Source organism: Lonchura striata, chromosome 1 (assembly GCF_046129695.1).
Source record: "Lonchura striata isolate bLonStr1 chromosome 1, bLonStr1.mat, whole genome shotgun sequence".
Classification (NCBI taxonomy): Eukaryota; Metazoa; Chordata; class Aves; order Passeriformes; family Estrildidae; genus Lonchura; species Lonchura striata.
Genome location: NC_134603.1, coordinates 114,486,747 through 114,503,726, shown reverse-complemented (window position 1 = coordinate 114,503,726; position 16,980 = coordinate 114,486,747). Strand labels below are relative to the sequence as shown.

Genomic DNA, 16,980 nt, shown 5'->3' with positions numbered 1-16,980 from the left:
ACACAGTAATACAGAAATGTATTTGGTCAAAGTAAGGAACCAATATTTTTTGATAAAATACATTCTATATTAATGCTCATTCACATTTATTACATGTAAATTAAATTTTCTATGTATAAAATTCCAGTTTATTCTCAGTGCTGCCTGGTCATGCTTCAGTTCAGCAGCAGAGCTCAACACATTCAGCTCCTAGCAAAGTGAGAGGAAATGAGAGCACTCAGCTTTCTACAGGACCAAGCCTCACACATCCCCTGGTCCTGCAGGTCCTGCCTGAACAAAATCTCGCTGGCTTCAGTAGGAGTTTTGCAGCAGAGAGCACTACAGAAGGGCTGGCTGTCCAGCACTTGCAGTCTGTGTGGAAGTCACTCAAATGGCACATGACATTCAAAGGAAAAAGTGTGTTAGTGAATACAGAAAATAATAATAACATATTTACATAATTTACAGTGTTGTTTGCTTGCAACTGTATTAATGCTCAACCTCTCATTCAATCAATATGCAAGGAAAGGTAGCAGAGTGCAGACACATTACAACCTCCTGCATGCAATTACAAGCACTGGATTTTAGTCTTTCCTCATTTCATGAATTCCTGCCTATCCTGCTGTCAACAGTGCCCAATTCCCACTGAGCCTTGTGGAGTCAATTCCTCACAGCATTTAGGCCAGTCCAATCTCTGCCACAGGCCCCTGACACCGTACAAGGTGCATTTAGCAGTAAGTCCTCAGCTACTACTCATGTCCACCCTGCACCCTCCCCTCTGCTGTGCCAGCACTCTGTGCAGTCACACGCTGCACAGCTGGAATCCTGCCTGTCTGTAAAAGGCAGGGAGTTGTGTCCCAGACAGGCCAGGCTTGCAGCCCAGCTCACTGTGCAGGTGTGTGTGGGGTGCCTGCACCTGTACATTGGTGCCAGCCACCTGCCCCTCAAACAAATGGGTGAAGTGCTCAGCAAACCTGAACAGCAGAACTTTGCCTCTAGCTTGCACAAGTATAAATTGCTCACTTGCATTACACTAGAGCATAGGAAAGTCAGCCCCATAAGATCTACTTGTGTGAGCCATAACTCAAGGGTTGTATGCTATGAAGAGGTGTTCTTCCAAAGGAAGGCTCTGTTTAAGGTTGTAGCATCTGTCCTAGCTGGAGAGGAAATAAAAATTTAGGAGCTTAAAGCAGAGGTGGAAACCACTGGTCTTACACTTTATTTCAGTAAGCAAAAAGCCTATTGCTGCTATACAGTGTTATACAGTGAACTGCTACAGTTCTCACGTCACTAGTCCATAGAAAAGGTGCTGCAACTACCATGTCTATGCCTGCACGCTGAAAGAATGTACAAAGTTGCATTAAGCTCTGGTTTTCTTCCACGTTTTTTTTTTTTTTTTAATATTCTTAAACTCTGACTTTTACAGTGTTGCAGACACTTCTGTGCAGACTCAGGTAACACATCCCAGTAATGGAAGATCTTTGCTTCCAACACAAAAAATCATGTGCTATGCATCTCTCAAACCACCATCATAAATGTAAACCATCAAGAAAACTTGCTCTCTTTAGTAACCCTGGAAAAAGTCTTTAAAAAATCCATTGAAAAGGAGACATCATTAACAACAGGGTTTTCAAAATAATGCGAGTTATTTATAGGAATTGTCCAAGCATTTTCTCTTCAATCACTCTTTGTTTTTATAAAGCTAATTCTGTATAAAAGGGCCTTTGAAGTGTGTGACCTTTGTTTTACAATTTTTAAAAAATTGGAAAAAAGGAGTAAATTTAGAAACATTGCTCTTGATTGTGGAAAACATCTGTATTACAACAGAATTACCTTTGCTTCTTATATTTTCAGTACAAAAGGCAAGTAAATAAAGAGACCCTGCATCTTCACAGTCTGGCACTCATCCAAGTTACTTGGAACTACGTAAAACAGGTAAAAAATATGAGGGGTCATCTTCTCCTTCATACGAAAACCCTTGCCAAACCCCTTGGGGAGCAGGTCCCCTGATAAGTAAAACCTCACTAAATTTTATATCAGCTGAAGCAGTATTTTAGCTCCCCTCCAATAAGCCCAGACTAGCTCAAAGGCCCAGGAAGAGGTCTGGCATAATTTTAAGAGCCAGGTGTTGGTTGACACCCTTATGGCTTCAGTGTTAAGTTGCATTCAAGTTGCACTCAAGGAAGATCCCGGAAACTACAGGCCTGTCAGTCTCATTCAGTGCCCAGTAAAATAATGGAAAATATTATTCTGGAAGGTATATAAAAACACCTGGAGTACAGTGCAGTCACTGGTCACAGCCAGCATGGCTTCATGAAGGCAAAGTCCTGCTTGTCGAACCTGACTTCCTTTTATAACAAGGTAATCCACCTAGCTGATCAAGGGAACCAAGATGATGTTATATATTTGGAGTTCAGTAAAGCTTTTGATACTGTATCAAAAGTATCCTTCTGACCAAAATGTCCAGCACACAGCTGGATAAACATGCCATGGGATGGGTGAGCAACTGGTTCACAGGCTGGGCACAAAGGGTTACAGTGAATGGAGTGACATCAGACTGGTCATCTGTCACCAGTGAGGCTCTACAGAGTTCCATCCCTGGCCCTGTGCTCTTCAACATCTCATTAGGAATCAGGATGCAGGACTTGAAGGAATACTGAGTAAATTTGCTGATGACACTAAATTGGGAGAAGATGACAACTCTCTTGAGGGCAGAGAGGCCCTGCAGAGAGACCTCGACAAATTAGAGAGATGGGCAATCACCAACTGTGTGCAGTTTTAACAGGGGCAACCACTGGATTCTGCACCTGGGACAGGGCAACCCTAGTTGCATGTAAAGACCAGGGAATGAGAGGCTGGAGAGCAGTGCTGTGGAAAGGGACCTGGGCGTCCTGATTGATGGTAAGTTGAATGTGAGTCACCAGAAGGGCCAAGTGTGTCCTGGGGTGCATCAGGGACAGCATCACCAGCTGGCAAGGGAGGGGATTGTCCTGCTCTGCTTTGCACTGGGGCAGCCTCACTTCAAGTGCTGGGGGCAGTTTTGGAAGCCACAGTGTAAAGAAGACATTTAACTATTAGAAAGTGTCCAGAAGAACGCAACAAGGATGATGAAGGGTCTGGAAGGGAAGCCTGGTGAGGAGTGGCTGAGGTCACTTGGTTTGTTCAGCCTGGAGGAGACTGAGGGGAGACCTCATTGTGGTCTTCAGCATTCTCAGGAGGGGAAGAGGAGGGACAGCTACAGATCTCTTCACTCTCATGACCAGTGACAGGACCCAAGAGAATGGTCTGAAGCTGTCAGGGGAGGTTTAAGCTGGGTATCAGGAAATGTTCCTCACCCAGAGGGTGGTAGGGCACTGGAACAGGCTCCCCAGGGAAGTGGTCACAGCACAAACCTGACAGAGTTCAAGAAGCATTTGGACAACACTCTCAGGCACATGGTGTGACTCTTAGGGTGCCCTGCGCAGGGCCAGGAGTTGGACTCAAGGATCCTAATGGGAACCTTCCAACTCAGCATATTCAATGATTCCATGATTCTAATGCACAATGCCACGAGGTTTGAGTAATAACTGGGCAGTGTATCAAAACCAGCAAGGTTTAAAGTTAGTTGTCATACAGAAGAGGGATAAGCAACAGCTATTTTTTGCTTGATTTGTAAGAAAGCAGCACTTGCCTTTGGATCACATGGTGTCAAAGTACCAGGGCTGGTTATAATGAGTGCTGCTGGTGCCTGTTACTCCCAGTTATTAATTCAGCACTTGGAAACTCAGGTGTCAGTGAAATGACATCAATACATCTGACACTCCCTGGATTTTTTACTTCCCATTATTTTCATTAGGCCTTCATATGCACTTCTGCAGCACCAACCACTACTAAACTACTGTTTTTCAGGAAAAGTCTCTCCTCATTTGGTACTTTGTCAAAAACGTATAGCTGTTGAACTAAAAAGAAAAGCGCAGGTGGTGTTTGCTCTCTGCACTGGTTTCCTTGGAAAGGTCACGGGTGAGGACTCAGCACTCCCCCCACACACCTCCTACATTCTCAGTACTCTACATTCCTGTCAGCAAACACTACTCTCGAACACAAATCGAAGAGACAAGTCAGCGACAAAACTACTTCTAGACTGATAACGGCAGAATGCTACCAAGACAATTCCATAGAAAACCCACTGAAGCAGGAGCAAAATTCAGGTCACTTCTTAGCAAAGCTCATCATGGATTATTATTGTTTTAAAAACCATTTTTTGTAAAACTTTTATCTTGGCAGCCAGATATCCCCTTGTGATGTGCTAATTCATACAGGCTAACGTGGGACCACCTGACCCCAATTGGTACCAAAGGCTTCAGAATTTTTTATAGCTTCTCAGAAAATCACTGCTGACTGACACCCATCTGTTGGTGATCGGCTTCTGGCTCCTCTTCTTCCACATCTGCGTTATATTCTTCAAATGCATCATCATCAACATCTGGAAGCCCAAGTAACTACAAAGAAGAGAAAATACTGTGTAACAGTGAATTACCCATTTGTGCAGCTTTGCTGCATATCTTCACACAAATCCTACACACACTTCTTAAAAAGCTCAAACCCTGGAATAACAGTACTACATAATGATCTTGACTCTCTTTGTCTCCCTCCTGGGATAAAGAAAGAATTGAAAATGCATCCTCACACCAAATTAAGCACTCAGAGACCAGAAGATAAATAAAACCAAAGCAAAGCACTTGCAAAAAGCTTCACATTCTTCCCTGAGGTCACATTATGAATTGTTGAGTGTTTAGACTTGGCAGTGGTTTAACTTCAGAAAGAACCATGATAATACTGTAGCAGTAGTTGTCTTGGTTTAAGTTTGTTTTTCATCAGCCCTATAAAAGCAAAGAAGAAAACATCCTCATGAAATACTGGCTAGCGTGGAATAGGCAAGGAGTCCCTAAAAACCCAAAGACCTGCCATGTCAAATGCTCTTCTTGAAGCCTTCACTCCATCACACCAGATAAAGTCTTGCCTGCTGTGTGAAGCCCTTGCAGTAAGAATTGCTGTATATTCCACTGAAATACTGTTCCTTTAAACTTCTGCAAATTAGATTTGGGCTTGCAAGGAACTGCCAGTTCATCTTCCTTGAACAATGTTTGGATACCTCCACCTGATGGCTCCGACCACTGCAACTTCACCTCTTCAGTACAGGAAAAGGAGCAAACAGCCATGTTTGAACTTCTCACCTCTCCAACAAAAGGCTGCCATGCCAACAGAAGTCAGGAAGACAATAAACCAAATAACGAACAAAATAACGCATCTGTTGTGGAAATCTCAGATTCCTCCACTAGCAGCTATTAATAGCCAAAAAGCAAAATTATAGGCCAGGCATTACTGAGAATACTATGTATTTAGCTTGCAGAGCTGGAAGAGCAGCACAGATGCATGTTACACCCTCTTTGGAGAGTGATGCAGCTGTTAGCTCTTGAAAGAGGCAAAGCCCAGAAAAATCATGAGGAGAGTGACACTCTTTAGGTGAGAGCATGGAAATGGGAAGGTTGCAATGAGGCAGATTTTCAGGGACTTAAACTAATTCAGTCTGTGATCGACATTCAAAATTATTTACTGGACATAAATACAAGGCATAGAATTAGCTTCTGGGTGCAATGAAGCTTGTATTCTTCACTGCCACTGGGAGAAAATTAGATTTTTAGTTACAGGCTTTCTTCAGCAGGGAAATGGAAGGAGAATTTGCTGACTAAATCCCCTCCTTCACATTTTAAAAATACTTACCGAGAGACCCCAAATGGAAAACATTTTTGTTTTCTGAGCAGAACAAAGTAATTGTTCCTCTGCATACATATTTCTCAAATCAAATGCTTAACTGAACATGAACGGCTCAGTTCATTTTCAGGATGCAGGGTTTTATTTCATGTTGAAGATAAAATTAAAATATTCAGTTTTTAAAAGTCAAAATCAAGGACTCTTTCTAGATCTTCTTATACACCAGTATTATTTTTGATAAACTAATCTGGTATATTCAATTTAAATGTGAGTGTTGTACTCCTGTTTGTATCACCTGGTAGAAAGAGTTTTGATTGCATTTTTTTTCCCCACCTCTGGTCATAATTCCTCTTTGATTTGCAAGGAAATGAGTCACATTAATCTTCATTTTATGGGATACTATACTGCAAAATTAGTATGGAAAACACAACATGCAGCACAAGAATTCCAAACACATGCACAATCCCAAAGGATGGGGAGTACATCCTGCTTTTCACACATCTCCTCTCTCTTCGCCATCAGGAAATCCAGCTCCTCATTCCCTGGAGCAGCGTGAATCAGAGAGAGCAGTGTAAAACAGAGTGATGCTGTAGACTTTAGTGGTTTTACAGCAGAAGAATGGGGGTGGGGTGGGATGGGATGGGATGAGATTCTGCTCCAAAGGAGATGCAGTTTTATTCTCCCACAGACACTTTATGACTCTACAAGCCACCAAGGACTTCAACCATGCACGTCTTGCTTTTAGGTGTCATATCCTGTTGCTTCACACAGGATTAGGGTGGTCCCTCGCAGCTGTTAACCCCTTACTTCTCTCTGGACTGCAATGACAAATCAGCCCACACCTTCAACACATGAAGGGAGGAACAGGATCTAAAGAGCAGGGAGCTCTACAAACATTGGGACAAAACAGAAGGAGGGTATACAAAAGGTAAGGACAAAATAAGATGATGAAGATGCCCTGGGCTGATCTTAGATTGACTCCCACCTTATCTTCTTTCCCACACACTAGTTTCTGCTTCTAGTCCATAGCTGCTATGTATTTTGAAGTATCAGCTATGCAGCAGACTTGAAAGGACTTAACTGCAGAGGAAAACAAGAAGAAAATATGTAAAACAGAAAACTGTTGTAGAAAGAGAGAGCTGATTCATCAGCAGAAAAGCCAAGGGAAAAAAACTACCAGGCAGGGATGCATGGCTAGGAGGAGGTCAGGGCATGGTGAGGAGGGAAGGAGGGAGGATAACAACCAGCAGCATTGCCTGAACTACAGCTATTTATTTCTGCTGGCCAAACTATCCATCTGGAGGCAAAGGAGAGGTCACTGGGACATGCCTGGATACAGTGAATATGGAATAAATGGCTTTTACACTGCAGACTCCCCGCTTCAGATGTAGGCTTTCCAGGCTGAAGATGAGCTCAGCATAGGACCCCTGGAATCTGCTGCTGAATTGTATAACTCATGCCTTGGTTTCCTGCAAACTTTGCCAGTTGGTGTGATGTCCTTCAGGCATTTCTTATATTTGTCTTTCTTAACCCTTTCAAAGTGCCCTGATTTTACAAATAACCTCAGAGTTACTAACTCACGGAAGCAGAGTGACACTGCGTCCTACTAAAAGCTGGCACACAAGCACACTGAAAAATAAGCCATGTACAAGACTGAGCTTTAGCAGTCTGTGTGATGCTACACTAGAGATAACACAGTTCTGTTGAATCCCTGTGGGAAGGACTATGTCTCCGGACAGATATGCTTAAAAGCACCAGCATGGGCACCCCCTAGCACCAGAGTATGGTACCTCTGACACCAGAAAGACTAAAACACAGGAGGAGATGTTATGCTCTGAGGCAAATAACAGTATTTGAGCCCAGTGCTATTGGTTGAGATCATGTACCTTTGTGGTGTCTGGCATTTCTAGATGCTCCCTGAAGAAGTGGATAATAAGACAAATCATAAAGTTTTATGGAAACTGACCCAGGAAGGCAGTAATGGGTACAGACAACATGCCCCTCACTACCTTCAATAAAGAAACACCTTGAGAAGTGTGGATAGTTGTTGCAGGCAAACTGGCACTTTTTAAAAAGTCTATCTAATTAAATATCCTGCTTGGCACTGTGTTTAGGCACATAAAACATTAGGGGAGAGATGCCTGAGAGCAGTGACGGACAGGGGGCAGACCTAGACCACTCCCATTGCCCCACGGAAGACTGCTGAAAAGAAGGAATTCTCTGACTCTCACTGAGAGGGATGCCAACTGCTGGGCATTCATATTCTCACTGTCTCCAAAACACAGGGCCCAGCAGCATGAGAAGGCAGTCCCTTCCCACTCCACAGCCCCAGGGCAAGGTCATGGAGACATGGCTGGGCTGTTATCATGAACATGCAGAGCAGGGCTGAGCTGAGTTACTGGAAAAAGTTGTTTTTGGAGCCCTCAGTTATGGGAAGGCAGATGCTCATGCTGTGCAAAACGGCATGGAAAGCTGCAGATGCACTGCCACTGTTTTCTTCTAAATATTTCCTTTCAAAGGACCCCAACAAAGAAATTCAGAACTGTCTAATAATGACAGATGTCTACTGGGAATACCAAAATGGAGAAGACTTTCAGAAGGTGCTTTACAGTGCTTAGCAAGCACCTGCTAAAAACCTGGTCCCCAGTGTCCCAGAGCCCCCAGTGAAAGGCAGAGCTACCAGATACTTCAGAAAAGCCCAGTCTGACCTTCAGTTGCAGTTTTTTCCTGAACTGCCATTTTTCACACTGGAGTTTGCCAGACTGGTCTCTGTCAGATGATTTGCTGGGATAGAGGAGAAGAAATGCCCTGCAAATGCAGTTGCCTTGAAGCTGACAGCAAGGTGGTCTCATTAGTAAAATGGGTCCAGTTCAGAAAGGACAGGAGACAGTATAAAGTGATGCCAAGGAAATAATTTCCCCATCTCAGAGAAAAGAGGTTTTTGTTCAGATTTCTTCTGGGAAAGGCCTGAGGGTGCAAAATAACCGTTTCCATACATTTACTGTAACACCATTCAATTTTTAAAATCTTTCCTCCCATGTATGTGCTATTTTTAATAGTTACTCTGAGGAAAAAAATGTCAATACATTCCTTAATTAAACTTATCTACACACAGCCATACCTCAAATGATAAACTCCGTTTTGCTATGCTGATGCAAATCTCTCAATACTGGGTGAAAGGAGAACCTGAGAAACTTAATTATCTGTGGTACAACCACGAGAAAATGAAGAGGTACTTGATTCCAGTCTGAAAGAGATTTTTGGCAACTGAGGACACCATTTTTGAGCAAACAAAAGCAAAATGAAATTCAACAGCTAAGGAGCAAAACTAGAAAAATGCAGATTGTAAACAAAAGAGTTATTCAGAGCACCGTAACTAGCCATGAGAAGAAAAAGTGCCCAGCAGTGTTGTATCCTTTAAGTCACCTGAAGACTACATCAAGAGTGTGTGTCTTTGGAAAAGACACATTCTAGTTCAATGTCATTTTATATGGTCAGCCGTGAGAATCATGAGGTGAAATGTGATGTATTAATGAAGGGCTCAGGATAATGGTTCCCCTTGCTTTCAACCTTTTTATTCTGAAGAGTAGCTCAACTTGGTTTGACTGAAGTCAATTTCTCAGTAACTTAAATTAAACTGGAATAAATGTGGTTTAAATGAAATACATAATCTGCACCAATTTAATTAAGTCTTTTTAAGTCCTCCTTAGTTAAACCAATGGAAGTTTCTCATCAAAGACACAGCTTCCCTGAGCAGGAGAAGACAGCTATGAAGATCTTAGAGCCCAATATTGTTCCGGGAAACATACTTGTATTTTTTGCATGTTTTCACAATTACAAGCAGCTGTAGTGACAGATCAGATTTCCAGCCCTTTCTAAGAAAAGTGTGCATCTGTTCTATTTATTTCTAGCCTCTCAAAGGATTCTTTAAACTATGTTATTTTATGTCGATCAGCTGTGGTGATCTGTGCAAGGGTGTGACACAGGGAGGGTCAGTGTTTTCATACTAAATACTTGGGATACATTTCCAGTCTTCTCAATTAGTCAGCCAGAAAAAGACAGGAGGGGAAAGTTGAGTATAAAAATGTGCATTGGTGAACTTTCTCATGGACATGACAGGAGAATGGCTCTGGCTACAAACCTTCCCCTGCTTTGCACCAAGCCCTTAGCCAGCCCCAAAACATCCAAAAGGAGTATTTGGCAAAATGAAGGACAACAGCCAGCCTAAGACAGTTTACCCTGATGAAATCCTGGCTTTGGCACAAATCTTAGTTTGTCAAACTAGGATGGAGAAAGCTGAGTAGCAGCAAAACAGAAAAATACGGGCCCCCTCGCCACAAAACCTGGCTTCTCTTCCAACTTCTTCTCAAGCAGTGGCCAAACCAGTCACTAAAAAAAAAAAACAACCATAAAATAAAATAAACCACCCTGAGGAGAGACCGTACTTCATTTCCCAGAGGTTTACTCTTGCTGTTCAAATCCTTGCAAAACTCCCCAGTTCCAGTGCCAGGAAACAGCTCTGCCACAAAGTCCCGTGGCGCTGACTTGTATCCTGTTCCTTGGACTCAGTGCTGCATCAGCAGGACACAAGCCTCTGCCGCTGCCACCGGCTGACACATCAGCTGGCCTCCCATCCCACACAGGAATCTCATCCTCTCAAACACAGAGATGGAAATAAAAAGGCAGCTGACTTTCAAGAAACAATTTCCAATTGCCTGATGCTAGCTTATGTGCTAACACTCCTGTACCCAGGCAGCTAACTGGAGATGCAAATTTCTGGAGAAGAAAATCCAGCTTGTTCTATCCAGTGCTGTCCTATTAAAAGTCATAGCTAACTATCAACGTTTAGAAGGGGAAAAAAAGCACTTACGGGTCTGAAGGATTTGAAGACTTTTTCCAATATTTCATGGAGTGTCTTCTTCCCACAGGAGGAGATGTAGTCCTGTGCGAGCTGCAGAAAAGGTAAGCAGTCCTCACTTTCGCTCCACACATGCTGAAAGCCAACAGCAACACAAGAAAGGAAAGGCATTAACAAGAATTCACGCCAACCTTTCCATGTGATTTTATAAGGTGACATGTTGTAAACATCTGCCAAAGTACACTGAGCCTCCTGCAGTTCAGACCTGCCCTGGGGACAGGCACTGCAGACTCTTTCAGAAGCCATGTTTCTGAGAAGGAACCTAAATTTTATTAACAGGATGCATCAGAAAACAGGGAAATCGATCCCGAAGCAGAAATGCCTCATGGTTGCACCAGCCATGAAGGATACATGCACTTGGCGCATACATATTTTACCTATAAAGGTGTTTTGTTTGACATCTGCCCTGCTCAGACCTGGAAGTCATGTTAGGTTTTCTCTTTTTCTGCATCATCTGCTGCAGCAAAGCCCTCAGGAAGAGCTGAAGCATCTCTTTGTCTTCTGGCGTTAGTGCAAATATAATGCAACCCTGGAGGTGGAATTTGATGTGTAATTCTCTTGACGATGCAGAAGAAAAGATGCAAAATCTGCCTGCAGGCTAGACACAGAGCCAAGAAGAGATGTTTGGGCACTCACAGCATCCTGACACTTTGAGCCTCCTACCCTGTTTTGAGATTTACTCCTCCTGGAACACAATCTTCTCTTCCCAGGCAGACACATTTAAACCCACTTGAGATCCTCCTGCCTTACTTCTGCTCTGGAGATGCTGGTTCCCCAGCCTTACACTCAAAGCCTCTCTCAAAACTGATGTTTATTCTGCTGCTAGGAGGTTGCTTGAAACAGAGCTGGCAAGCGATGGAGAGAGCACCCAGGCAACAATGCTTCCTGTGCCCAAGGGCACAAGCTAATGCATCATCTTAAACACCTTCTGTTTGACAACTTGGTGCATGGGACTGTCTTAGGCAGCCTGTCACACAGAGAAGTGCAGAGCTGCCAAATTGGCTTGAGACTCTTGTACCTCTCTTTTTGCACAGCAGCTCTTTTCCCCAGAGTCCCTTTTTACTTGCTATAAACAGCAGGTTATACTTAAGGAAAGAGAAGGATTTCTCCAAAGCTTAACTAACATTCAGGGTAAGACTCAAAACGACAGATGTTTCAATCCCTAGCATAAGACTTGCATGTTGCCTTCCTCTTCAGTAGTGAGTACCTACCAGGGATGCAATTTTGCACTTAACGAAAGAAAACAGTAATTAACATAATCTAAACTGCACCTTTAAGATAAAACCTGTAACTGCTTTACTATGAACCTCACTTGACCTGCATTTTCTTTGCTACTTGTTGCACTTTACAAGCATAAACATAGTGAAATGTTTTGTTATGGAAAGAGCCCCGCATTACTGAGTAGGTTCTGCTCTTTCCATATAATCAGAGTCATGTCTTAATCATTCCGGCAATAAAAATAAGTTCTTTACAGTCTTGCCAACTCTCAAACACACATACCACAAGTCTCATGATACTTCATGCCATCTTAAGAGTCATGGGCCTTGTAATCCTATAAATATACAACTAAATCTCAGCTTCTGTTACAACAAAAAAAAAAGGCAGAATTTTGTGATTTCTGTGGCCTAAAACGGCAGAACGTACATGAAGACAACTGAAATGAGCCCTCCTCAAAATATCAAATGAACACTTCCAAATCACATTTTAAAAACAGCCTTTGGAGGTTTTGGAGGTCTGGCCCATGATTTCTTCATACTTAGGGTTAGCAATAACTGTTTAGTAACTCCTAAACTTCAGAGCTGAATGTTGCAGCTTGGCAATTCCTGACTCGAGCCAAACCTGTTGCAATTGTTTATATATATAAAACAATTATGACTGCTGAGATCCTCATTCTTGTTTAAATTGTGGCTTCTTCTGACTACCAGAGCTATACACAGGAGCTTCCACATAAATGAAAATCAGGCCCTGCCCTTTAATAAATCATTACTGGATTTTTCCCCAGGGCAAGTTAACCCCATGTTGTCCTAATGTGTTTCTACAATCTCTTTTCAAGCTGCACCACATTTAAGATACTCATGTGAATTTATCAGCAGTAGGCAGAGGAAGATGATCTAACACAAGGGGAAAACCTAAGAGAATAACCTGATCACTGAGTTTTTGAGATTTTTTTGCATAGCAGCATATGACAAGTAACAAGTAACATGATATCAAGTAACAATTCCAAAATCTCCCCATCTGCAGAGGATTTAAAACGTTGACTGTAGCAACAAACGCACTACAAAAAGTTTCATGTGTCATTAGTGCACACATCTCATTTGGAAATGAGTTGATTTAATCTTCTCCCTCAAAAACCTCAACCACAATAAAGAGCAGGGCCGTAATGCCTGTAGGTTCAGCTGCATATACAGCTCTCTGTGTTGGTTCAGTGCTGCACCCAGGCAGCGCAGGAACTCTCTGAGCACTGACTCACTCATCTCCAGAGGAACCTGCAAAAGGAATTTCGGCCTTTCAAAATAAAAACAAACATAATTTCAGGATTCAACTCCTGCTTAGAAAGCTCAGTAAGGCTGCATATACAGAGATGCTTTTCTTGGAAAACCTGATGCCTGAGGATCTCTCTCCAGTGGGAGAAGGTGAGTGCTGGCAAACTCATGGACCACAGTGCTTGGCTGTGGCTGTGCAATAAAAAAAATATTAACCTCATCATCAGAGTATGTGTTTTCCAAGATTGTCCAGTTTTGCTCACAGTTGTTTTGTGTCACTACAAAAGCACACATCCACTAATTTCCACCTCAGCTGACCTAAGATCATGGTTGAATTGTTTAGTTCAGCATCTACACACAGCACATAGCTGAGGAAATCAATAGGGTTGCATCTGGAGGGGTTTGCTTTCCCTCACGCCTTTAGATGACTCAGTGTAGCTGGATGACAGAATCACTTGCTGGCCCACTTTTTTCTAAGCAGCCCACTTGTTGTGCATGACAGTAAAACTTCTTATTTATGTGGATAATTTAACTTGCATAAAATATTCAGACCCGCCGACTCTGTTCTGAAATATTTTCAGGAAATCTTGCAGCAAGATGGCATCATATTTTTATTTATTTTTTCATTTACTTTGAATAACATGGTGACAAAACAAATAACAGACTGTAAGGAATAGCGTCACAACTCTCACTCTCCTTGATTATGGCTTCACAAGTCCAATTAATTTCTCGAGAACCTCAGGATCATCAGGAACTGAACAGTACATTGTTCAGCTGTCTAAAATGCTGATTAGGAGTTTCAGTGTCCAGGTGGTACTGAAAATGCCAATAAGCATCTACATGGGTCTCCTGCATCTCTAGCATGTTAAAAGCCTAGCCTAAAGATATCTTCAGGAAATGAAAACTATCAGATTGTTATGATCTGGGATCACTGATGTTAGACAAAATTCAGTGGTTTTCTCCCCCACATTGCATCTTGGCAATCTTTCCAAGTTTTTCTCTTCTCCTGTTTCCTTTTAAGTTCATCACGCTCATCATTTCCTCCTCACAAGTGGGTTATCATGGAATTCTCTGGCACCTCCTACATAGCTTTTTAAGTCGCATCATTATGAAATGACGACGTAAAGACAGAACAAGAATACCAAGCATCAGATGCTTATTAAATGTGAGGCTCCTTTATAAGAGGTACAGGGTGCAAGAAGGCTGTGAAGTGTGTCACTGTGAATTCTGTTTATATTTACTCCCTTTCACACTTCACACTGTGTTAAAGGAGCCGTGCAACAAGGCTTTAAAGTGCAAAGGATAATCAGTCCCTTGGCTTGTATTAAGTCTCCTTAAAATAAAATTTGGCCTGTGATTGCACACAGAAAGAAAAGTTATAATCTGGAACATAAAACAAAAAAAAAAAAGGAAAGTGACTGCAAAAAACCAAGATAATCAAGCTGGGAGCATAAATTAAGTCCCACAGTGCACTAGAAGAAGGAAACAGGATGCTGAAGAATCTAGTCATTAGTGGGTCTTAATCATATTACAGAAATAATTAAGAATGACAGCTATCTGTCTGTCTTAAAAGTATTAGCATTAGAAAAAGTGCTGCAACCAATAAGGCTAGAAAAGAGAGAAGAAAACATCACTTTTAGTTTTCCACTGCTTATGCTCCAAATTTGACAGGAGTTGGCCCTTTGTTCCATTTTACTAGTGGTAACTCTGGGCAGGGAGTTCTTCCCACACCAACCCTGGAATGAAAATATTTTCAAAAAAAAACAAAGGGAAAATGTGATTTCAAACATACACGCAAAAAAAAAAAAGCCAGCATTGGAACAGGGTCTGAAGCTGCTTAAGATTTTTTTGAAGTTGACAATACTTTGTATGAAAGAGTTCACTCATTAATTGAGCAGCGTATAAAGAAACAGTACGTGTCTAAGAAAAATAAATGGACTTTCTTTGCAATTTCCAATATCATTAGTGTCCAACCTCAGTTTTAGCCTAGTGCTGCACTGGATTCATACACATTCCTGTTTACGAGTGCAGTAGGCATGGCCCTTTCTGGGCACGGGCATCTCCAGAAAGCAATGAGCACTGGGGTCTAGCAGGCTCAGAGGTGCTGGGAAGACAGATGTGCAGATCTATTCCCACATAGGACTGAGAGAATCCACACACTGAAATACCCCACTGCTACACCTGAAGGTCTCATGAATCCCTGGATAGATGCATAACTAAACTCCAGACAACTTCTTTCATAATTCAGCATGACCATCTACTCAACACAATAAATACATGTCCTGCTCGCTGGGATCTGTGGTCCTGGAGAAGTCACTCCAGTGCTCTTTGTTCCCATGGACCCATCTGTCAGATGGGCTCAATCTGCACTTACCTGTTGGAAAGGGAATTAGCGAACATTTGTCAAGCAAGTGGAGGGATGAAACTTGCTCTGTGAATGAAAGAACCTACAGCATTCCTATAATAACGGTGCTAGAAGCTGTTTTGTTAAAATAAGCAAAGCAAAATCCTTTCATTGAAGTTAACTGGCACTTGGTCGCTTACAAACCCCGCGGCGAAGTGCCGCTTTTCCGTGACACTTCCCGCACTTGTGCTCGCCACCGGGAGGGTCTGGCCGAGGGGAAGAGCACCCCCCGACCCTTCTCAAAGACAGGGCTTGCGGTGCCGGAGCCTTTTCCGCACGAACTCGGCGCTGCGCTCCGTGAGGGGCGGCGGGGCGGGGGCGCCCGGCCGGCACCACCTGCACGGATCCCGCCGTGGCCCCGGGGAGCGGCGGCGGGGGGGGCGCGGCCCTCCTGTCATCCTGACTCCATTTTATTCCTGCCCATTCTCCATTTGCCGTGACAGCCCTGCCAGTCCTCCCGTCCCCGCGCCGTGCCCCAGCCCCGGCACCCCGGGAGGATGGAGGGGCCGCGGGGGGAAGCGGCAGCTGCAAGCCCGCGGGGCGCGGGGCAGGGCGGGGGCCCGCACCGCTCCCCCCGCCCGCCCGGAGCCCGCAGCCACCCCGGGCCGGGCGATGGGGAAGCGGGGGTGCGGTGTCCCTGCCCGCGGGGCCGCCCCCCACCGGCAGCGGACTCCATTTTGCAGACCGTGGGAGGATCCCCCCGGCCCCGCCGCCCTCCATCACCGCATCCCTCCCTCCCGGCCACGGCCCCGTCCTCCGCCCCCCTGGCGCTCCCCCTCGGATGCTCCCGCCGGGCTCCGGGAATCCGCACGGACTGAGAGTCCCGGAGCGGCGCCAGGGCTCCCCGCCCGTCCGCGCACACGCGCGGAGGGCGCCCCGCACGCCCGCGACCCCCGATCCCCTCACGGGGCACTCACGAAATTGTCGCCGCAGGCGGCCTCCGGGCAGAGCACGTAGAAGGAGACACCGGGCTCGGCGTAGAAGTCCATGCGCCGCTCCGTCTCCTCGGCGGCGATGAGCTGGAAGGGCGTGCGGGCGCACCATCGCTCCGCCGCCTCCGCCAGCGCCTCGAAAGCCATCGCCGACCCCGCCGCCGCCGCCGCCGCCTCCCGCCCGCGTCCCCCGCGCTGCCCGGGACTCGCGCCGCCCCGCGCCCGCCCCGCGCCCGCCCCTCCCGCCCCGCGCGGCTCCCGGCACCGGCCCCGCTGGAATCCGCCGCAGACAATTGACTCGACGCCTCCTGGCAACTTGGGGGACAGGGGAAAAAAAAAAAAACAAGCCCCACGCATGAAGGCGCTGTCGGCGAGACCGTGCCTCGCCCGGCCGCTTCTCATCCCTCTTCCCTGAACGGGGCCGGAATCTCGGCAGCGCCCATTGTGCTGGGCACACGGGTACCCCCTGCACTGGGGTCCGTGGGAGCCACCCACGTGTGGGCTGTTGGGCTG

The 16,980-nt window shown here is 44.8% G+C and overlaps 1 protein-coding gene across 1 annotated transcript; it reads right to left on the bottom strand.

The window, feature by feature from the left end:
- Positions 1-1,175: 1,175 nt before the first annotated feature.
- MTURN (maturin, neural progenitor differentiation regulator homolog) lies at positions 1,176-16,667 on the bottom strand. The gene is made up of 3 exons (XM_021548798.3): positions 16,453-16,667; positions 10,601-10,723; positions 1,176-4,457 (listed from the first exon to the last, which is right to left on the bottom strand). The coding sequence occupies exons 1-3, from the start codon at positions 16,612-16,614 to the stop codon at positions 4,347-4,349; spliced, it is 396 nt and encodes a 131-aa protein (XP_021404473.1). The 5' UTR covers positions 16,615-16,667; the 3' UTR covers positions 1,176-4,346.
- Positions 16,668-16,980: the final 313 nt, after the last annotated feature.